Source organism: Malania oleifera, chromosome 8, assembly GCF_029873635.1.
Source record: "Malania oleifera isolate guangnan ecotype guangnan chromosome 8, ASM2987363v1, whole genome shotgun sequence".
NCBI classification, from domain to species: Eukaryota; Viridiplantae; Streptophyta; class Magnoliopsida; order Santalales; family Ximeniaceae; genus Malania; species Malania oleifera.
This window is the reverse complement of record NC_080424.1, coordinates 47,815,764-47,839,860: the sequence shown is the minus strand read 5'-3', so window position 1 is coordinate 47,839,860 and position 24,097 is coordinate 47,815,764. Positions and strand designations below refer to the sequence as shown.

Here is a 24,097-nt window from a genome sequence, read left to right as displayed (position 1 = left end):
GGATGCTTCAGTCCTAATCTTGTGTTGAGACATTACCGTGTTTCACTGAAAATAGGCCAAATTATTTGTTTATGTGATATCCACATCTAAAGTTAACATGGTATGGTAGATAATAATGTGTGCTTTCAAATATAGCATTCCCAGAAATTTAAATTCCTAGTATGAGGCATTTACCATTAGAACTTGATATTTGTTTACTGTTAGCATAAGTATGCTCTCTTCTTTCTTTTGCATAAATGCTAAAGCTTTGACAGGGGAAATTAATTCAAGTGATGTTTATCTTATATATGGTTGTGATATGCTCTTTAAGAATTTTATATTTTCATGTAGTTCCCCAAAGGTGATGTCCCTGAATGGGTCTGCAATGCCATGGAGGTTGCTGGAATCGATATCTCTCCCTCTGCTCTCCATTCTTCCTGATCCCAAGATTAGACTTGAAAAAAAAAGAAAGAAGTAATGATGTAGAAATTTATAGGCTCTACTCAGAGAGTATGAAGAAATTGATATGTTGGCGGCAACACAGTGCAGCATATTATTTTTTTGCCCATATGCTGCTTTGCTGAGAATATACATGCTCGAGGAATTTTTTTTCATGTAGGTTGATCTGCTATACACACAAATTGTTGTCAATTAATTGTTTCAATAGAGTTTATCTTGTAACTTTTTGATGTTGGAGATATCAGGTTCAAATCCTGGGAGGGGGTGGGAAGAGGTATGAGATGGTAGATGGATTATTCGTGTGGCCTAGGCCTCCCTAGAAAGGATTTATATTTATTGTTCGAATGGAATACTCTCTAAGCTTGTCTTTCATGCCCCTTGAATTAATATGACCACTACTAAAGGAGTTGATTCAATGGCCAAAGCAGGGTAATGGGAAAATTATGATAATCTCCAAAAATGTGCTTGTGCATGCCCGCTTTTACAATCTACTAGAGATTAAAAAAAATAAAAAATTTTCTAATTATCGTGCGACTTGCCCTAAATAGTTAGAATTGAGACACGTGCGAGGGTTTGAAGAAGCAGGGGATCTGCAAATTTAAAGGTGTGAAGTTCAATAATCCGCCATTCGCCTTCTGCTTAACACCCTGGTTTCGTTGATGCGAGGCATGGAATGCCTCCGCCGGTCCCTATTAATAGGCCAACCACTCTGAATACTTGTATGTTGCAGCCTGCAGCTGAATTTCATTACGGCATATGTGGAATCGTTTGGTTTTGTACAATATTTGCACTACTGTTAGATTCTCATTTTGCCACAAGTTTTGCATTTGATTGCGCTGTCTATTTGAGGGCTCCCTCCCTCCTGCCTTTCCAACTGGAGTAAATGTGCATTTGGCTAGGTTAGGCAAAGGTCAAGAGTCAACACACTTAGCTTCTCTTTTGTGGTAGCTTCTCTTTTGTGGAAGAAAGGTGTTGGATAAGACTGAACAAGGAGAGATTTCATTCATTTGCATGGCAAAAGGCCCAAGTTTGAAACCAACCCGGGGAAACATGGCCTAAAATGATTAATAAGACAAATTAACACAATTTTATGAGACCTACCCCTATCACTTATCAAATATTATTGAAATTGGTATTTACTATAATTGTAATATATATTTTTTTTATATATTAGTAAAAAATGATTATTATGTGCAGAATATTGTTGTTTGTGGGTTAGGTGAAGTCAGGTTGACTTTAAAATTTTTACCAAATTGATTAGGTCGATTTTGATAAGAAACTCGAACCGAAGTAAAAACATATTGGATGCAGTTCGGGTTGGTTTAAGGTGGATTGGGTTGGGCTGATACTCCAATTTTTAATTTTTCGTAGAAGAAGCAAATTACATATAAAAGCATTTAATGAAATTGAAATTTTCAAAACACATGCAGCAACTTAAGTCTTTAATGGTTTTGTCTAACGAACCTTAACCTCAAGCAACATTCACAATACGTAATGTTTAGCTTGTTTTATTTTTATTTTTATTAATACTTTTACTTTTTTATCATTATATTTGAGGCTGGTTGGGTAGGGTGGCTTGCACCTGCAATCTGCACTTTAAACTAGGTTTTTTTGTTTGGAAAAAAAATATTTATTTTGTAAGGCATGCCAAACGAAAACCTAGTTACTAAATTGAATAAAAATACCTTGAGAACATAAAATTACGCCAGTATGTTTAAATCCTCAAGGCAGGTACCCTAACTTTTGATTTCTATTCGTGTAAAAAATACATAGTTGTGGAAAATCTGAACTGCTATATGCAATACAGTTTTAATAGAGGAGCCCAATATCCTTGCGTGATGCAAGTCTTTTTCCACGTAAAACCCTTTACGTACCATAATTAGATACAAGTCGCTTTCTCATCCATCTCAAAGGTGTGAATTCCTTTCAATACTTCAGACTGAACCGCACACAGAACGAAGTCTATAAAGTAGGTATCCTGTTCCCCTTTTTTCAACCTTTGCATTGGACAGCAAGCTGGAAAACACAAAAGAAAAAGCACAAAATAAAGCAGCTAGCCTTCCCTCTCGGGAGTCTACCATGTCATTCTCATTCCGAAATCTGTCGCTCACATCTCCCATGCATCCTCCTCTCTCCCTATGAGAGCAAAAGCTATATGTATAGGCACAACCCCGCCGACACACAGCTCATTTTCTGAGACACCGGGTCTTCCTCATTTGTTTTTTTAATCCCTCTTTTGTGGGGGACTGGAGGGGGTTCTTTAATCTGTGCGCTTATGAGGGAACGCCTATGTACTCTATCATATAGGGCATAGGAGCTACCACACCTGCATGCAAACGACTTATCTGTCCTTACCCACCTCCCTCCCAACCAAGTGTACGAAGCTCAGCTCACTGTTGTTACGTGCAAGTAATTTGTTGTCCATCACCACTTGAAAAATCCAAGTCAAAACCCAACCCACTCTTCTTAATTAATAAGAGACCCATGCATGTGATTGGGCATTTAAGCCATGTGTATATGGGCTCACTCACGAGGTCTCCTCATATAATTACATTCACAGATCAGAGAGAGGGAGAGGGAGAGGGAGAGGGAGAGAGAGGCCATGACAAAAATTACCCGTATGTATGTCTCATTAGTTGATTTGCTTATAGTTACAATTAGAGGTTAGGTTTGCAGTTGATGATAAGAATATACAGACTCCATGGCCCATTTTTATCTCTCCATATACGCACATCTTCTTCTTTACTGCCAATGACAAACTAGTTTACTCTGGGATTCTAAAAGCCTACTGCCTATGCCCTAAACCCTAATATTGTTTGTGCTCAACGGGCTGGCGTCTTAATTGGACTGGCGCGACAATCATGCAAAAGGTTACCTTGGGCGGAGGCATATGGGCCCCACTTCATAAGCTGTATTGAGAGTTACGTTATATGCTCAGGCTAGTATTCGCCATGATTTTGTAACAAGATTGTTGAAGTTGCTGGTTGGTGGAACCAATAGATCAAATAAATGATGTTAACATGACATAATAAAATGTATATTAATATATTATTTATATTTTAATATAATATTATATGTGTAATAATATTTGTTAAAAAATAATATTTCACCTCATTTCATATTAAAGTGTTTGCAAAGACCTTTTTGATTAAAATATCACATATATAAGCCAATTAAAGTTAAAAAAAAAAAAAATCATATGTGAAAATTTTAAAACCATCTTAATTAAAAATGAAACTACTTTTCTTATTTTTTTTTTTTAAATAAATTTTCAAATTTATAGTATTATATTTTTAGCTAAATTATTTGAAGTTATTATTTATTCCATCATCAATCATAAGTCCATAGTTTACATAGTGGTACATTGGTGGATAAATCCCGTCTTTGACCCCACTTCGACGAGGTTAACTTCGGCTCACATTAATTTCGATTCTTAGAGATCAAGGATCTAGACCGAACTACCCAGTTTGTTCTCGTTGGGTGGTCTTGGGCCTTCTCAACCTCAAAAGTTAGCTCATGGGTATTGGAAAAGTAACAAGATAACTAGCACAACAGACAAATCTTTCCCAAAAATTAAATCTGTGATAAGTAAAAATAACCAACCAACAATAATAAAAAATCACATACTACAATAGGGAACACCACAATTTTTAACGTGGAAAACCCTTCTAATGTGAAGGGTAAAAACCACGGGGCCTATGAGACCCAATAAAATTTTCACTATAATAAAGGCAAAAATTGCAGCTGTATAATCACAAAAAATGCTCACAAACTTAAAGCAAAAAGATTCCCAAAAGAATCACGATAAAATAAGGATGAGCGGAAAGAAGTCACCCGAACGCAATTACGGTCAGTACTACAAATTAGGTCCTCCAAAACTCTGAAACAAATCTCCATCGTCCAGATTGAAGATCGACAAATCTCGAACGTGCTCTCCAAATTTCAGCAAAATCGAATCACAAAAAACCTTCTGATCATCAAGTTGATGAAGACTGTACAACGCCTCACACAGTGTGCAGCGCTCAATTTTTGTGTGTGTGTTTTTTTTTTCTTTTTTTTTTTTGGGCAGCACTCCACTCTGCAACCTTTAAAAGGTGCAACTCTTGCTCCTTAAATTGCCCTAATGGGCTTTAGCCCACATGGGCTTCCTTTTTTTTTTTTTTTTTTAATAATTCACTTATGTGGCTAATGTGGGCTGGACCCAAAAAATCTCCCCCTCCAGCCTATAAGAGGAAGGAGACATTTATTATGATTATCAAACAATTTTGATACCGGCTGCCTCGACATACAACTCAAGCTTTGCACGAGGCACCACCTTTGTCGTCACATCAACAGCATTCTTATAAGTGTGGATCTTCTCAAGTTCAAGCAACTTAGAATCCAAAACATCTCGAATTCAATGATATCTCATATCAATATGCTTTGATTTATCATGAAAGGTTGAATTCTTACTGAGATGAATAACCCTTTGGTTATCACAAAATAATACATATCTCTTCTAAGTGGATCCAAGTTCACGAACCAATTTCTTCATCCACAAAAACTCTTTACATGCCTTAGTAGCTACAATGAACTCACTTTCTGTAGTGGACAAAGCAACAAATTTATGTAACCTGGATTGCCAAGACACAGCTCCCCCCTACAAAGGTAATCAAATATCTTGAAGTAGATTTTTTCAAGTCTAAATCTCCAGCCACGTCTAAATCTATATAGCTAACCAGAACATGTTTTTTAGAACCAAAATAGAGTTTCAGATCAGCTGTACCATGGAGATACTTCATAATCCATTTCACAGCATTCCAATGCTCTCCACTTGGATTAGAGAGAAATCTACTAACAACACCAATTGCATGGGCTAAATTTGGCCTTGTGCAAACCATGACATACATTAAGCTACCAACTGCAAATGCATATGGAACACTTTCCATGTCTCTCTTTACTTCATCATTAGAAGGAGACTATTTACTACTTAATTTGAAATGTGTAGCAAGAGGGTCACTTAACACTTTGGCTTTCTCCATATGAAACGGTTGAAATACCTTCTCCATATACTTTTTTTAAGATAACCATAACTTCTTAGCTCTTCTGTCACGTGAGATTCTCATGCCAAGAATCTGTTTCACTGGTCCCAAGTCTTTCACAGCAAAAGACTTGCTTAACGCGTGCTTTAAATTGTCAATTCTATAAGCATTGTGACCAATAATGAGCATGTCATTAACATAAAGCAACAAAATAATGAAATCATCATTAGAGAATTTTTGAACAAATACACAATGGTCTAAAGTCGTCTTCTTGTAGCCTTGTTGAACCATGATAGACTCGAACTTCTTATGCCACCGTCTAGGAGCTTGTTTCAGTCCATACAAGCTCTTCTTTAATCTGCAAACAAAATTCTCCTTACCTTTCACCACAAAACCCTCAGGCTGGTTCATATAAATTTCTTCCTTGAGATCGCCATGGAGGAAAGCAATTTTCACATCCATATGCTCAACCTCCAAATCAAGACTAGTAGCCAAGCCCAAAACAACACTGATTGATGACATTTTCACTACCAGTGAGAAAATCTCTCCAAAATCAATCCCCTTTTTTTGACTAAAGCCTTTGACAACTAATCTAGGTTTGTACCGTGGGAATGAAGAATTGTCTTCCTATTTTAATCTATAGACCTACCAATTTTTCAAAGCTCTCTTACCTTTAGGTGATTTTACCAGCTCAAAAAATGGTTGTCATGTAGAGATTTCATTTCATCTTCCATTGCACTAAACCATTGTTGCTTCTACTCACTTGCAATGGCTTCTTCATAACACTCTGGTTCTCCCTCATTAGTTAGAAGAACATACTCATCTATAGGATATCTTGTGAAGGGTTGTCGGTCTCTGGTAGACCTTCTGAGTGAAGCTATAGGTGGTTCAATAGTTGAAGTACCTTCCTCATCAACAGTTTTGTGATCTTCCACCATATAATCATTATGAACATCTACCTTTGTATCATATTGATTGCCAATCTCAAATGTATTAGGAAAATTTTCAGAAGGAATCAGATCCAAGTTAACTGAGCCATCACTATCCTGAAACTGAGAATTTTCTATCTTGCCAAAGTCCTCAATGGTTTGATCCTCCATGAAGACTACATCACGGCTTCTCACAAGTTTCTTTTCCACTGGATCATAAAACCTATAGCCAAACTCATCCTGATCATACCCAATAAAAATGCATTGCCTTGCCTTGACATCTAACTTGGACCTTTCATCTTTAGGCACATGAACAAAGGCTTTGCAGCCAGACACACGTAGATCGTCATAGGAAACATCTTTCCCATACTAGATTCTGTTAGGGACATCAGTTTGTAGCGCAATAGTAGGAGACAAGTTAATTACATGAACAACAATATATAATGCCTCACCCCAAAATGATATAGGTAGTTTTGCTTCTGAAAGTGCAAACATCTAACTCTCTCTTCCAGTGTTCTGTTCATCCTTTCTGCCAAACCTTTCAACTAAGAAGTCTTAGGAGGTGTCTTCTAATTTCAGATGCCTTGTTATTTACAGTACACATCAAATGGACCCCAATACTCGCCACCATTATCAGTGCGAATACAATTTTATCTTCTTTCCTGTTTCTTTCTCAACTAAAGCCTGAAAATCTTTAAACATTTCAAGCACCTAATCTTTGGATTTCAAAACATTAACCTAGAGTTTTCTTAAATGATCATCAATAAAAGTATCAAAATAAAGTGCACCACAAAGTGTCCTTACCTTCATTGGGCCACAAACATATGAATGAATCAACTCAAGTAACTCTATTTTTCCGGAAGGTGGATGACTCTTAAATGAAACCCTTTTCTACTTCCTAACCAAATAGTGAACACATATTTTTAGTTTTGCACCATTTAAGCCTGACAACAAATTCTTCTTAGCCAAGCAATCAAATCCTTTCTCACTTATGTGACTAAGTCGCTTGTGCCATAACTATGATGTGATATCGCTATCAACTGCATTCACAGAATTCAAGCAAATAGAAGCATTCATAAAATATAAATTAGAAAATTTGTTACCTCGGGTCACAATTAAATTTCCTCTAGTAAGTCTCCATTTTCCATTACCAAAGAAGTTACAATATCCATCATCATCAAGTCGTCTAGCAGAGATCAAATGCAGACGAACACTAGGAATATGCCTGACATTATTGAGTACCAATTCTATTCCATTGTTGGTCTTTAAGCAAACAGTTCCAATGCCTACTATCGCTACCACAAAATTGTTTCCCATATTCAAAACTCCAAAGTCACCGGAAGTATATAAACTGAAGAAATCCTTCCTTGATGTCACGTGAAAAGAGGCACCGCTGTCAACCACCCAACTAATTTCATTACAAGCAACACTAATTACATTATCATCATAAGCAAGAACCAAATCATCTTCAATAGTAGTAGCAACAAGATCATTATTATCCTGATCATTCTTTTCTTGCTTGTCACTATTACTTTTATTTTCTCTCTTCCACTTGTAACAGTACTTCTTGATATGACCATTTTTACGACAATAATGACACTCAAGATTTTTAAATCTTGACCTTGATTTGCTTATATTTTCACTTCTACCCCTTTCATTTTTGTATTGGCTTCTCCATATATCTTCTGTAACAAGTACCTGGGTATTATCTGTACCCATTTCTTTCCTTCTAGTTTATTAAATAAGCTATCTTTAACAAACGACAGGGTCAACACACCTTTTGGGGCTGAGTTTCTAAGAGATACTATAAGAGTCTCCCAACTATCTGGCAAAGAACTTAATAGCAACAAAGGTTTTAGTTTATCATCTAAAATTATCTTTATGTTGGTTAACTAGTTTATCAAATTCTGGAAATCGCTCAAATGCTCAGTAATAGATTCTCCTTCTCTAAACTTTAAATTTACAAGTTTTCTAATTACAAAAGCTTTGTTGTGAGCATTCTTTCTCTCATAAAGACTCTCCGACTTCTTCTAAAGTATTTGGACATCTGTCTCTTAAGCCACATGATGAAAAATACTATTATCCACCCACTATCTGATTTTTCCAATTGCTTTTCTATGTATTTTCTTCTAGTCATTTTCAATTTGTTTTTTCGCCTTATCGCTACCCAACTCAATTGGATCAAATAAATCCTTAGAATAAAGAATATCCTCCATCTTTGGTTTCCAAATTGAATAATTTGAAGCTATGAGCTTGCACATAGTACCTACGTTGTCTTCCATATTTTATATGAATCAAGCTCTGATACCACTTGTTAACACTAGAGGAGTCTATGGGTGGACTTGATACACATGAATGAGAACCAACTTAACCCAAAAGTTTAAACCTATTGGATTTTGGGCCCAACCATATATATAAGCACCCATCATCTACTCAAAATTTTCAATGTGGGACAAACTCACAAGTGGAATTCTCAACAATCTCCCCTCACTCATGTGTTCCAACTGCTCCCTTTTGAACGAAAACCATCTCCCTTATGGGAGTAAGCCCAATTCCCCAACAGTTGCTCAAGTGGGCCTTACCTTGGCACATTACGTGACTCGGATTGCATTCCATGTGCCTCCAAACCAATCCTACCTTCCACGTCTTGACCTATTTGGATCCATTCTAGGCCTAGATGATCCTTAATAGAGGCAAAAATTATAGCAGTACAATCACTACAAATTCTCACAAACTTAGAGCAAAAGGATTCCCAAAAGAATTGTGATAAAATAAGAATGAGCGGAAAGAAGTCACCTGAACGCAGTTACGATCAGTACTATAAAATCAGATCCTCCAAAACTCTGAAACATATCTCCACCATCTAGATCAAAAGTCAACAAATCCCGAATGTGCTCTCCAAATTTTAGCAAAATTGAATCACAAAAAACCTTCTGATCGTCGAGTTGATGAAGATTGCACAATGCCTCACACACTGTTACACACATTGTGTAGCGCTCAATTTTTTTTTTATCACTGTGTGTTTTTTTTTTCGACGGCACTCCACTCTGCAGCCTTTAAAATGTGCGGCTCCTGCTCCTTAAATTGCCCTAATGGGCTCCCCCCGCCCCCCTTTTTTAATTTACTTATGTGGCTAATATGGGCTGGACCTAACAATGGGGTGATGCTTTCCCTCACATTTAATAACTGACTACCAAACCCCTTCCACAATTGATGTGGGACAAACCCCAACAATCTCCCCCTCACACATCGGGCTCCAAACTCCTCACGAGTTGGGATCGGGCTTCAAACTCCTCACGAATTGGGCTCACCAAATTGGTAGCACCACATACCCGGTAGCCTAGGGAGAAACCATGGGCTCTGATGCCAGTAGTGTTGGGTGGTCTTGGGTCTTATCAACCCCAAAAGTTAGCTTATGGGGTGAGCCTTTCTCTCACACTTAATAACTGACTACCAAGCCCCTTTCACAATCGATGTGGGACAAACCCCAACATTTTTAAGTTTCAGAACTTTATTTTGTACCATTTATATGCATTATCAGTGTTTAATTTGATAGAGTAGAAACCATTTGGACCTAAAAATATATTTGAAAGAATTGAGTACATATTTCATGATTGACTAATATAAAGCTATATTGTTAATTAAATAAGACCCAATTGTTTTACAAAAGGAGTAGCTAAGAATTGGTTGAGTATCTTACATTTATATTTTGAAATAAATTATTTTAGCCATACATATGTGAAGGTGACCAAAAGGAATAAAGAAACTTGGCTAGATGAGTTTATATTAAATTGGCCAATCAAGAACATTAGCTAGTAAGACTTAGTTAAAATAATTATTCATCCACCACAAAAGAAGGATTGAAGTACATAGCCACTCAAATAAGTTATTCCTTTTTTTCCTTACTTTTTGAGTATTTATATATTTGGTTGGACTTATTGGTACATTGGTCTTGGCCATTTTATCAAGTTTCTTTAGGTAAACCTAAGGTTACTACTTCAGAATGTGGCCTACTCCTAAAGATTATTTGCTAAGTTACCATCATAGTGCTTGAAGTCAAGGTGGTTTACTCTTATTTGCCATTGTTACGACACTGGCCAATGTTACGACAGTGGAGTTGGCTAGCTTTTTAAGGATGTTTTTCATAGACCAATTTGGCTGATTGTATTTGGCTATGCCAAGTGAGTCTATCTAGCAAGTTGGTCTTCATGTCTTGTGGGATGACCCTTTAAGACTTTGTTTTCACGATCTTATAAGATAGCTTGTTAGGGTTTAATCTTCACGGTTTTGTAGGGTGACCCCCTAGGGATTGATATCCTCCTTAGTATCTTCCTACACACGAGTTTCTAAAAGAAAGATACATTCTCACAATATTGTTGGGGTGATGTTTTACATTATGTATTTATCATTGTTTCTATCAAAACATCCAATTTGAGTGCTTCTTTTCTTGAGCTCCTAAGCAATATAAGTGACAAGAAATTGTGTATAAAAACATGGAATTGCAAGCATATAAATTTTAAAGCCATGATTTATATAATTTTATAATTGCAGAACTTTTGGCAACAAATATGCTTTGATTAGAGAGTTGGCATATTTATGCACTTTTAGGTGCTTTCATTAATGCCTTTAGCCACATTAAGTATGACATTAGAATAGCTTAACTAGGCTAGCCCCTCACTCATTGGTGGCTAATTAAAAGGAATTGCAACTATTGCATACTAAGATTCAACCACTTAAACTTTTTTTTTTTTAAAAAAAAAGAAGAGCGGCACCTCCATTTATTCATTGATAACCCCTTACTTTTGGCGGAGGAATACCATGGTTACAAGATAATCAATGGGAGATAACAAAAGACAACACGTTAAAAATCTCTCAAAGAACAACACCAACATCTAGCCAAAAACCGAGTCCAAACAAAACAAAACAAAATAGGACCTACAAAACAAACTTCACGCAACAAAACAAAACAAAAGATAAACAACATAAAGCAAAAGTTAAAACCAAAAGGAAATTAGTTAAACATACCTCATATAAGCCGTACCCATCTTCTCCAATTTATACAAACCATTACTAACTCTAAGGAGTTGACTACTATTTATAAACAAACTATTCCTCCCCATAGCACCTTTTCGAGCCAAGGCATCTGCCACTTTGTTCCATTCTCTATACCAATGATTTAGCACATAAAAAATGTGCACCCGTTGATCTCTTGTTTGCTAATGCGCACACACATGACCAGAGTAGGTAGACTGAAGTTATTCACATATAATAACTCTTAACAAAATGTGATTGATGCATCAATCAACAGTGATAAAGTGAGTTTTTTTTTTTTGTCAAATCCATCTCAATTCTAAGGATCAGTATGGTTTCTTTGGTGAAGCTAAAAATCCAGCCTCAATCTTTGCATTTATTGAGCAATCATCTATAGCCAAGGAAAGTAAAGGTTGAGAGACCCCCTATTGGCCCATAGTGTCTTCTTCAATGTTCAAATTTTAATTAGGGCATAATAAGTAAATGTATAATTGTAGTCATCCTTTCGTCCCTTACCTTATCCCAAAAGTTCAATTCTTCATCATGATTAATTGATATTAGGTGACGTTATATATGATATACCTCTTCATATATATATATATATATATATATATATATATATATATATATTTATTTATTTATTTATACATGTTTGATACATATGAAAGGAATGGAATTGAGTAGAATGAAATAAAATTAATCATTTAATTTCTCTAGACTCTCAATTTAAATTTTCGTTATATTTTATTTATCCTCCATTACATTTCAAAAACCAAACATGACATTAATTTTAGGCACATCTTTCATTTATTCCTTAGTAAACCTAAGCATTATTAGGCATCCCAAGGAGATTTAGAGTTTGACAAATTTAGCCCTTACCATTTAGGCATACACTATGGCTTTCCTTCTATTAGATCTCTAGTCTATCAAATGGATTGGTGGATTGTGTTTATGGTGCTAATTGCACGCAACCTCGTGGAGCAGTCCAAGTCCCAAGTGCAATTTATGAAGAAACAAGTTGGCCTCTTGATGAGTGAAAATGGTGTAGTAGTGTAACTTCTATTTTATTGAAGAGGAATTATTTTTTAACAGAATATAAAAATATTTGAAAATAAAATTTATATTTTAGAGTTTTTATTAATTTGTTTGGAGCGATTTAAAAAAAAAAAAAATTAGTTTTTCTCTCTAAAAAGAAAGATATTTTTAATGAAAAAAGATACTTTTTCTTACATTTTTAGAGTGTGTGTTTTTATTTTTTTATTTTTTATTTTTTACTTACTTACACGGCACTAACTACATGTAACCTTAATGGGTTTTTCTTTTCACATGAGGAGTAAAGACCTCGGCACATGATTAATTTACCCGAACAATGAGCCCGTTCCTCTACTAATAAAAAAAATATTAAAATTTAATCTTAATTAAAAAACCATCATGTTCCAAGAGGAATCCTAAAATTGAGGGGCATCATTGTATTATCTTTAAGCATTGAGCAATTGTCTCAATCGATATCGATATCTGAAGCAGATTGAGGGGGTTCATTTTCTACGTAGATCCATTTTTTAACAAAGAAAACAAGCAATTGAAGGTTGATTAGGCCTCATAGTTGTAGCAATATTCTTGGGATAAAGTCAAAGCTATTGCATAATATGATCATTTTAGAATTTCATGAAATGCTGCCTTTTCAAATTCAAGATCAGGGGTGATATGAATATTTGTAAAGCACGAGGAAGCTTAATATTTTGTATAAGAAATATTGACCATTCACAAGAGCTTAAGCTTGTAGGTATTGAGCAAATCAATCATTTAATATTTTAATATTTGTTCTATTCGTTCGTAGTAAGAAAATTATTATAATTTTTTTATAAGTGACATAACATGACAGATTTGTTAGAATTGAACGCTAATACTATGATGCTGCATCAATAAAAAACACCTTGTGCATTTTTCTTGTTAATTTATTTTATAAAACTATTTTTTCTTTCCCTGTATTAGCAACTCGGTGGAATGCAATCTGATGCACGTAAGGCGGCAGTGGTAAGACTCACTTAAGCAACTATTGGAGAATTGGACTTACTCTCAGAAGGGAGAAGATTTCCATTCAAGAGGGAGCAGTTGGAACTCACAAGTGAGTGAGAGATTGTTGAGAATTCCACTTGTGAGCTTGTCTCACATTGAAAAATTAGAGTGGATGATGGGTGCTTATATACATGATTAGGCCCAAGATTGAATAGGATTAAGCTTTTGGGTCAGGTTGGTGTTCACGCATGTGTATCAAGCCCATCCATGGACTCCTCCGATCCTAACATATATTGATGTCATTTAACTATATTACTATGACAATGGTTAGAAACAAAGATGTAAAGTGGATGATAAATTTTTGTAGGAAAGCAACTTGAAAGCACACTATTCTCTGTTGCTTTCCTTAATGATCTATTTAATTGTCTCGATAAATCATTGGTACTTACTAGGTTTAAGAAAATACCCTCTAAAAATATTATGAAGTTATCATTGTTTCGTCTTTACACAAACATAGATGGATCCTTTGAACATTTCTAAAAAAGGAAAAATTGCTTAATCAAATTACTAGCTTTGTGCAATAAAATAACAATTTGATATGGTTTAATGATGACAAAATGAAATTCTAAATTTCTAAATTTTCTCTCAAAGTCAAATCAAAGGTCTATGTATAGATTCATTAGTATTTTTCTGAACTAGATGCCAGTTAATATTTATTTAGATCAAAGATGACGTCTTTGTAAATATACCTAAATACACTCTTTGACCTTTGGACACATTTCTTGACCATTTTAAATATTTTCAAACCACCTCATCATTTTCAAAGAATAGAAAAAATTTATTGTGAAAACTAAACCATATAAACAACTATGGAAATCCCTTGAATGGATGACTGTATCTTATGACTTCAACCAGCTTGACTTATTCGCAACACATGCAAAATAAATGATATTGCATGGTAAATAAGTTCTTGAACTAACAATTTTGTTTAAATAATCAAATATATCCCTTAAGTTCGCCATCTCTTCAAAGATATTTTTTCCTCTCCATTATATGACACTATATGTACGAAAGCTTTTTGTGAATATTTTTATAGTCTCATAAATAGGCCTACGAGAGTGTAAATGTAATCATGGTCTTAAAATTCAATAGATATCCAACTCGTAAAATACAATGGATCAATAATGTAGGTTGAAGTTGAAAACGATGGTTGAACCAATGTTATCAAGAATCTCAAGATAATATTGTATGTGTGCGCGTGTATGTGTCATTCATTGATCTAAAGTACATTTCAAAATATCGACCATAATCAACTTTTAACCAAATAAAGACATAATACATTCAAACAAAATAAATATTTTCTCTAAATATTCTTTAAATATTTATTATTTATCGAGATAATCAAATAAATAGTGAAAGATAGATATAGCTAGTTAGAAAGGTATCAGATTCAATGTATATTAATATATGTATCATAGTTTTAAAACTTGGATCAGTGACCAACTCAGTAAAGTAATCGGATCGGTCGGACCTGTTGGACTAGTAGGTCATCGGTGGTAAAATCCGTAATATATTTCCCAATTAATTAAGAGAAGTTTAGATAGTATTTAATAATAATTTTTTCCTCATTATTACTAAAATATCATCAATCTTACAAATTATTATTCATTTTAAAATCTACAAACATGGATACAAAAGCATTTTAATTAAATACATTTAATTTTAAAATTTAAAATATATTTTTTAACTCTCCTACTATCTCCATTAACATCCAACAATTTACATAACTCCAACGTACTCTTTCTGAAAAGAAGGAGCGTATGCATTGTGTGTCCATGATTAATGTGTGTGAATATAGATGTATACTTTCTTTTCAAAAAATAAATTATACAAGTAAAAAAAAAATCAACAACAAAACAAAAAATAAATGTTCTTTTTTTATGATTAAACAAATTTTAAAACTTGTTATTTTAATTAAATATTCAAGATAGTTTGCAAATATTTGATTTAATTAAAAATTTATATATAGTGTTGTTGGAATATGGATCAAATAATGAAGATGCACAGCGGAATAAACAACAAGTAAATTTAAATAACACACAACTAGAACAAGATCAACCGAAGATTTACTTGGCTCGGCAAAGCCTACATCCACGGAAACAATAACACACAAATTTCACTATGGAAATCAAATTGTTCAAAATACACTTCTCAAATGATCACACACACTCTCAAAATATGCCCAAATGACATATATAGAGGTTCCTTGGAGGTTTCCCCCCGTTTGCTCAACCACCCAATGTTTAAAAATTCAAATTTCTGAAGAAACTATCGCAGTGTTTGCTTTGGTGTATTCCCAAGAGGGGGGTGAATTGGGTATTTAAAAAATTAATCCCCTAGATTTAGCTAATCTAGCAGTATTTCACAACCTAAGGTCTTCCTGTATACACACACCTAGATGCGCAGATAATATGCGGAAATTAAATTATGCACTATAACATACACGTGCTAAAAAGTAAAGTGCGGAAAGTATAAAGTACACGCACGACATGTTATCGGGGTTCGGCCAACTATGCCTACGTCCCCGCCTCTAGCTCGCAAGCTCAAGGATTCCACTAATGGCTCACTTAACGGGTGGAGCGACACCGATTACAATTAGGTCAATTACCACAGGGCTGACCTCAACCTTAACCAGGTCAATTAGCGGGGCTGACCTCAACCTACATGCCTTAACAGGATGACACACTTAACTTTCCTAACCGGGTCTAAGCCAGTCCGGGACTATTCCAGTGCTAGTCTCCCTTTTTAGGCTCGTTCTTGGAAATGCAACAGTATTTGAAATACAATGAAATGGTACAGTGATTATGCTTTCATATAAAACAGATGTGTACCCAAATACGCGCAATATACTTAATCAATCAAATGCACATCAACAATGTAGGTAGATGTAAGCTCAGTGATGTGTATTTTTGTACAAGCTACACTCAACAGGATATGATCGCTAATATGCTTAAGAGTGTTCACAACATGCAGTATCTTGGAATCAAAACTATTTCAATAGCACAACACTATTCCAAGTGTACAAATCAAATAATCAAACTAGTTCAAAAAGATTTTCCTCAATGAAATAAGCACAATAGTAGTTTGAAAATAGTTTGCTTGTTTAAAATATTTGCACAACAAAAATCCAAGCTATAGGAATCTTTGCAATGACAATGCAAAGATCCTTAAGCTACTAGGCTTTTCCCAACACAAGATTTATCAAATGAAATCTATGGGAAAACCTTGCTTAACTCCCCAAAATCAAAATCAATCAACCGAGTAAAGCAATGGGAGTATGAGCAATACTAAGCAATAAATAAACACTCACAAAGTAAGATTTCTTAAGGGAATGAAGGTGTTTGAGTGTTATGAGATTGGAATGAACAAATAGGGTTTAGGAAATTTGAGAGAGTCTTTGGCTAATCCTATTTGCTAACCACCACTAATTTTTGCAAATGAACCCCTATATATAGAGAATGGGTAAATTATGATCGTTGGGGGACACATAGGGTATTCTTAAATTTTTTAAAAAATTTTAGCAAAAATTAACCTTGTTTACTTAATTTTAACCTCGATAAAAGTTAATTTAACTCGAAAAGTTCGGGTGCCCGGTCTGAGGTTCGGGTGTTCGAAAAGACTCAGTTAAAAAGGCATTTTTAAGCAATTCGGTCGCCTGGATAGAATTTCGACAGCCCAAATCAAAGTCAGTAGCCAAGCTACGTATCTTCGGGTGCTCGGTCAAATATTCGGTAGCCTGAATCCATGTGTTCGGTCACCTATGGTCCTTTTTGAACTAAAATGATCGGTCGCCCTAGTTGGTTAAATGTCCCTCTCGAGGGGTTCGGGCACCTAAGGAAGATAGGGTCAATACCGGTTTGGTCGCCCGAAGCCTGGTCAAACTATTGACTTTCCAATAGTTCGGGTGCCTGAGGAGTTTTGAACTCCTGGGGTTCGGTCGCCCGACCTCTCACATATTTTTGCAATTTTACCCAATTTTACTTCAATTAATTCCCCAGATAAAATATGTGTTTGTGGGGACAATGTGCATTAAGTGTAGAGACCTAGGGTCTTTTCAAGTGCACCCAAAAACCTGGCGTCAGTCGACCGAAGGGTGCCCTAAGGTCATTCGGTCCCTATGGTCAAACTACGGTCTTTTTGAGAGCTTAAAAATACCTACATGCATGACATGCAGAGATTATTACAAACTGTATACCTAGTTACTATTGCAGACCCAAATAATATAAATTACAACAATAATTAATCTTCAGGGTCTTTAGTTTTCAAGTCTTCTCATGTGCCGGCATAAGATATGATAATATAAACGTACACACAAACTTGAAAGCTATCAAATACTAGGGTATTTATCATTATCAAAACTGGGTGTGACCCATAGGGTCAACACGCAGTCCATGTGCCTTTTGTTGACGAACACGGGGCTTCGTCGACAAGACCAAGAAGAACCTTCGTTGATGAATACAAAGCTTTTGTCGATGATGCCAGAAGTCTGAAATTTCTTGCTCTCAGTAATTATTTGTCAATGAACTTTAGAGCCTTCATCGATGAACCTCTGTTGTCCCCTCGTCGATGGACACAGGGCCTTCGTTGACGAGGCCTACTGTGCTACCCCCTTTATGTTTTCACTTCTTCCTTCTTTGCTTATTAAAACAGAAGTATAAGAGCCACAAATAACAATCTAAACCTTGGCGATTATATGCCCCTTACGATAGTCCCGAAAAATATGATCTGCTCTACCTTGAACTTGAAAACGCTAGGTTTGGGCTTGTCTCTCTTTTATCACTTGGAGGCATGAAGTAAGTCCAAGAAATGCTTGAACTTTTCAGAAGTTACAGATTTGGTTAGAATATCTACTGCATTTTTAGATGTGTGAACTTTCTCTAACACAAGTTCACCCGAAGCAATTAATTCCCGAACCTTGTGGAACCTCACATCAGTGTGCTTGGTCCTCACATGATATATATGATTCTTCGCCAAGTAAATGACACTCTAACTATCACAATGCAGCACCACACCATCTTATTGTAACCCCAACTCTCTGACTAAACCAGTAAGCCAGTGCCTCTTTTGCAACTTTGGTAACTGCCACATATTCTACCTCAGTCGTGGACAATGCTACCAGAGACTGTACCATGGATCTCCAGCATACTGGTCCTCCTACAAGGGTAAACACATATCCCATTGTAGACCTTCTGTCATCCATATCTCTAGCATAATCTGCATTGACAAACCCCATAACTGAAGGACAACCCTGTTGCTTGCTGAACATGATGCCATATCCTGATGTACTCCGCAAGTATCTGAGTATCCATTTTACAGCTTCCCAATACTACCTTCCTAGATTAAAGAGGAACTTGCTCACCATGTTCACTGCATGAGCTAAATTTGGTCTCGTACACACCATGGCATACATTAAACTCCCCATAGCACTAGTATAGGGGACCTTTGACATGTCCCAAATTTTCTCATCCGAACTTGGGTAATTTGCAGTAGATAACTTAAAATGATTCGCTAGAGGTGTACTCATCGGTCTTGCATCAGTCATGCTAAACCTCTTCAACATATTCTACACATAATCGCCCTGAGATAACCATAATCTCCTTGTAGTCCTGTCTCGGTGAATCTCCATCCCAAGTATTTTCTTGGCTGAACCAAGATCCTTCATGTCAAATTTTTTATACAAAAGGTCCTTTAACTAATTCACCTCAGTTAAATCTCTTGCAACTATCAACATATCATCGACATATAATAACGAGAAAATAAGTGAGCCATCATCAAGTTTGTTCACATATATGTAGTAGTCATAGTCACTTTGTTTGTAGCCAATTTTTATCATATAGGAATCAAATCATTTATACCATTGCCTTGGAGACTGTTTTATCCCGTAAAGAGATTTCTTCAACCTGCAAACAAAATTTTTTTTTCCCTGTTCAATGAATCCCTTAGGCTGAACCATGTAGTTTTGTTCTTGCAAGGCACCGTGAAGAAACACTATCTTCACATCCATTTATTCCAAATGAAAATCATAATGAGCTACCAATCCCAACATAACTCTAATAGAAGTATGTCAGACCACTGGAGAAAAGATCTCATCATAATCTATTCCCTTCTTCTGTGAGTATCCTTTTTGCCACCAACTGTGCTTGAAAATTTCACTTTCCTTTTCTGATATTGCCTCCTTCTTCCTATACACCCATTTGCACCCAATCGGTTTCTTTCCATCTGGAAGGTCCACCAAATCTCAAGTTTGATTTTTACGTAGTGCCTCTATTTCCTCAATCATTGCTCCCATCCATCTATCTTTCTCTTGGCTGTGCACTGCCTCTTAAAATGTAGTTGGATCATTGCAACTAGTAAGAAAAGCATAAGACACTAAATCTTCAAACCCATACCTTAGTGGAGGCTGAATAGTGCGTCTGGATCTTCTTAATGGAATATCGTCGACTTGTTGGCTTTCCAAGCTAGACCTCCTTGCAACCATAGGATCATGATCATTTTCATTGCCCTGAGCTTCCAACTCCACCTACACGATATGTTCATCACTGCCCTAGCTTTCTGTGTAAGAACTCGACCTGAGATATGTAGATTGACAAAATAGCGAAAGCGTAAAAAGGTAAATTTCGCAGGCTTCATCGATGAAGCCATTGTTCTCATCGACGAAGGCCTTCAAAATCTTCATCACTAAAATTTAGAGCCTCATCGACGAAGAGATACCGAACATGTTGTAAAATATCGGAATAGGGTTCGTCGCCGAAGGAGCCAATTCGTCGACGAAGGCACCATCTCGTCAATGAGGTTGGTTGGGTCAAAGGGGCTATAAATATCCTATTTCATTGCTTAGGTGCTAAGAAACCTCAAATTCTCTCTCTCTCTCTCTCTCTCTCAAACCAGCGGGATCTCTCTCTCTCTCTCTTCGATTCTTCGCTGCTCGTCACCTGATTCGTCGATCCGATGTTACCACGTAGATAAAAAGGAGAAGCTCTACGTTTTTAGCAGATCAGAAAGTCGTTTCGAGGATTTTTCAGGTTTTAACCCAAAAACTAAGGCAAGGGTCCGATTTTAGTTTCGTTTGGGAATATATGTAGTAGTACGAATTGTAGTGAAGTATTGTTCTTGGATGTTTAGGTTTTGGTGTCTCGGTTCGTAGTTTTGGAGCCATAGAGTTAGTATTTTGGTATTCGTGAAAAGGTAAAAGGATTCTATTTATATCAGTTTATTTTTGAAATTGGGATTGATAAACCTGTAGTTTATGATCATATGTATGTTTTGATTACTTATTTGGGAAAATCTATCGAATGAAAATGCGAGATTTTCGGATTACAATTTTTGGAAAAATTTGGAGGTTTCGGGTATCATCTCTATTTTGTTGGAGAAACCGTATGTTGTATTAAAATTGTAGTATTGAGATGACCGAACCCATATTTGTATTAAACTGTATTCTTGAACTGAAAACGATATGATTTGTTGTATACCAAATAAGTGTGGAATGAACTGTTGCACATAAAATGTTTCAGGGTTTTGTAAAAATAGCTAGGGGTGGCTAATTACTGTATGCTAATGAGTATAGGGGCAAGAGTTCGAAAATTGTTCTAGGTTTTGTAAATCAGCTAGGGGGTGGCTAATTAGTGTACGTTGAATCAGCTAGGGGCGGCTAATTACCGTACGCGATGCCATGTCTTAGCTAATTACCATGGGTGAGAGTGTCTGGCTCTATATCCGAGGGTGTAAAATATCGCATGTTCTTTTCATCTGTTCACTGATGGGTGTGAGCTACATCGTAGTGGTAGTGATGTCACTGTGAGGCTTTGGTTATTGCAGGTTATTGGGTGCTTGTATTGGCAACGTTATCGCTGTGAGGCTTTGGTTATCGCAGGGTAATTGGGTGCTTAGTATGATGACACTGATCGTATGTTTGGTATCGTATGTACTGAAACGGATTTTTGAAAAATACTGGAACTGTATTGAACTGTATTGTATTGTATTGTATTGTGTTATGTTTTACACCAAAATAACACTCGTATGCCACACACTGATATAACCTACTTTCTTCCTTACTGAGAGGTGTCTAACCCCGAATATACAAATGTTTTTTAGGTCCTTCGGGTAGTCGAAACTAGAATCCTAGCACTCGAAAGCGGGCGTGTTGTTTAGCTACGTTTAGTACCTGTGTAGGTATGAGTTTTGTACCAGGTTGTTAGTGTTGGGTTTTGTAGACACCCAAAGTATGTATTGTATTTTGGGATGTATATTTCCGGTTATGTATAGACTCTGGTATAGTATGATGTATGTATAAAAAGAACATTTCTGCTGCGTATTTGATGAGTATGGATATGTATGTGAATGTGTATAGGGTTCACGTGTACCTCATGGGGTCGGACCCTCATTCAGTATTGTATTATGTATGTTTAATTGATACAGATTTAGGTTAGATTACTATATTCACACTTGGGACCTATCCACAGGTTCAGGGCGTGACGGCTTGGTATCAGAGCAAAACCAGGTTGTTAGGTCTTGTAGACTTGGTTAGGCGTAGCTATGTGTACATACCAGAGTATAGGATGTAGGAAATGGGTAGAGTAGGTCGAGGGTTGTTTTGTTACAAAACGGGGACTCATTGGCGGTGTTCTGTGTTTTTCCTGGAATGACGATTTTAGTAAAATCACGAAAAACCATTGATGATTTTGTGTCGGTGTGGTAGGACAGACCTAGACCCGTGAGAGTAGTAGTTGACATGATTAGTTTTCAATGATTGTGTTAACTGTGTACAATATAGGAATTCGAACAGATTCCTATCTTACTTTCAGAATGGAGCCCAAGGATAACAACTTGGATAGTGGTTATGAGGGGTCTGCGAGTGATGAGTCTTCTTTCGTGCCTTGGGGTTTGATGAGACATGTTATGCGGGAGATCAGATGGAGTGTTAGGAGACGTGAGCACTCTCCTATTGCTATGGGTTGTATCATAGAGAGGTTCACCCGCATGCACCCTCCGACGTTTATGGGAGAACCCGATTCGATAATGGCAGAAAACTAGGTGCAGAAAAGTGAGAAGATTTTGGAAGTTCTGCACTACACTAACCAGTAGAAAGTTCTCTATTCTACTTTTCAACTGGCAAGAGAGGCTGAAAGATGGTGGACGACTATGAGTCTGCTTGAGAAGCAGAGAGCTGGTCCATTTGGTATGATGTGGAGCCATTTCAAGGAGGTATTTTTCAAGAGATACTTTCTGGCTTTCACTCGTAACGCGAAGGCTAATGAGTTCTCGAGCCTGACGTAGGGAAACCTGACGGTGCAGAGATATTTCTCTAGATATATTGAGTCATCTCGTTTTGCGTCATACCTGGTCCCAAATGAGTATGAGAAGGCTTGGAGGTTCGAGAAGGGTTTGAGGAAGGACATCCGCAGGCTTGTGGGGTTGTTGCAGATCCGAGAGTTTTTTGTTCTGGTGGATAAAGCCACCATAGTTGAGATTAACCTCTAGGGGGATGAGGTAGTGCAGGAACAAAAGAAGAGGTCGGTATCTTTTGGTTCTCAGACTAGTCCTCGACAGGGACAGTGGAAGAAAAAAAAGAACTATAGTTTGGGTTATTTCCAGAATACCGAATGGCAGAGTTCTTAGGGGGGATCCATCCTCCGCACCACGCGCCAAGTGCTGTAAATGGCACGATGGGGGAGTGCCAGCCGTTCTGGGGTAACTGCTACAACTGTGGCAAACCGGGCCACATATCCCAGAACTGTTAGTCACAAAGGAGTGATATGCTTGCACAGAGCCAGAACTATGGAAGTAATTAGATGCCTCAAGAAAATTATTAGGAAAACACGGCTCTAGCGAGGGTGTACTCTCTTACTTCAGTAGATGCGGAACACGTTGGGAGCGTGGTGACCGGCACCATGTTATTGCTTTCAAATATAACTGTTGTTTTATTTGATTCAGGAGCAATCCATTTGTTTATATCTTCTAGTTTTGTGAAATTGTGTGGGGTTAAAACCCAAGAAATGGATGAGTGGTTGTCTATGGCTACACCAACTGGGAGTGTAACGATTTGTAGTAAGATGTTAGGAAATTGCCCAATGGTTATTCAGGGAAGACTGTTTCCGAGGAACCTAGTAGTGTACGACATGTATGGATTTGACGTCATACTAGGGATGGATTGGTTATTCTCTAGTTATGCGGTGATTGATTGTCGTGATAAGGTAGTAGTGTTCAAGCCTCCTAGGGAGCAGATGTATGAGTTGATGGGATCGTGTGTGCGTTCGACGCCATAGATTTTGTCAGCTATATAGGCGAGAAGGTTACTCTTGGGGGGTTGTCAGGGGTACCTAACTTGTGTGAAGGAACCACCTCGGGATGATTTGAAACTTGAGGATATCCGAGTGGTTAACGAATTTTAGGATGTATTCTCAGAAGACTTACCCGGTTTACCTCTTGATCGTGAGGTGGAGTTCGCTATTGATCTGCTACCAGGTAAGGCGTCGATCTCTAAAGCTCTATACCAGATGCCTCCAGCTGAACTTAGAGAGTTGAAGGAGCAGTTACACGAATTACTGGGCAAGGGCTTTATGAGACCTAGTGTTTCACCTTGGGGAGGCTTCAGTATCGTTCGTG

The 24,097-nt window shown here is 36.8% G+C and overlaps 1 protein-coding gene across 5 annotated transcripts in view; it reads left to right on the top strand.

Annotated features, from left to right (window-relative positions):
• Window positions 1-854, top strand: part of LOC131162473 (uncharacterized) — a 43,742-nt gene extending 42,888 nt beyond the window's left edge. For 4 of the 5 annotated variants that reach the window (XM_058118995.1, XM_058118997.1, XM_058118998.1 and 1 more), the window contains one exon: window positions 331-854. In XM_058118995.1, the coding sequence (XP_057974978.1) occupies window positions 331-420 (90 nt within the window). In that variant the 3' untranslated portion in view covers window positions 421-854. The remainder of the gene's footprint in view (window positions 1-330) is intronic. The other variant, XR_009138822.1, reaches the window with a different exon arrangement.
• The last annotated feature ends 23,243 nt before the right edge of the window (window positions 855-24,097 follow it).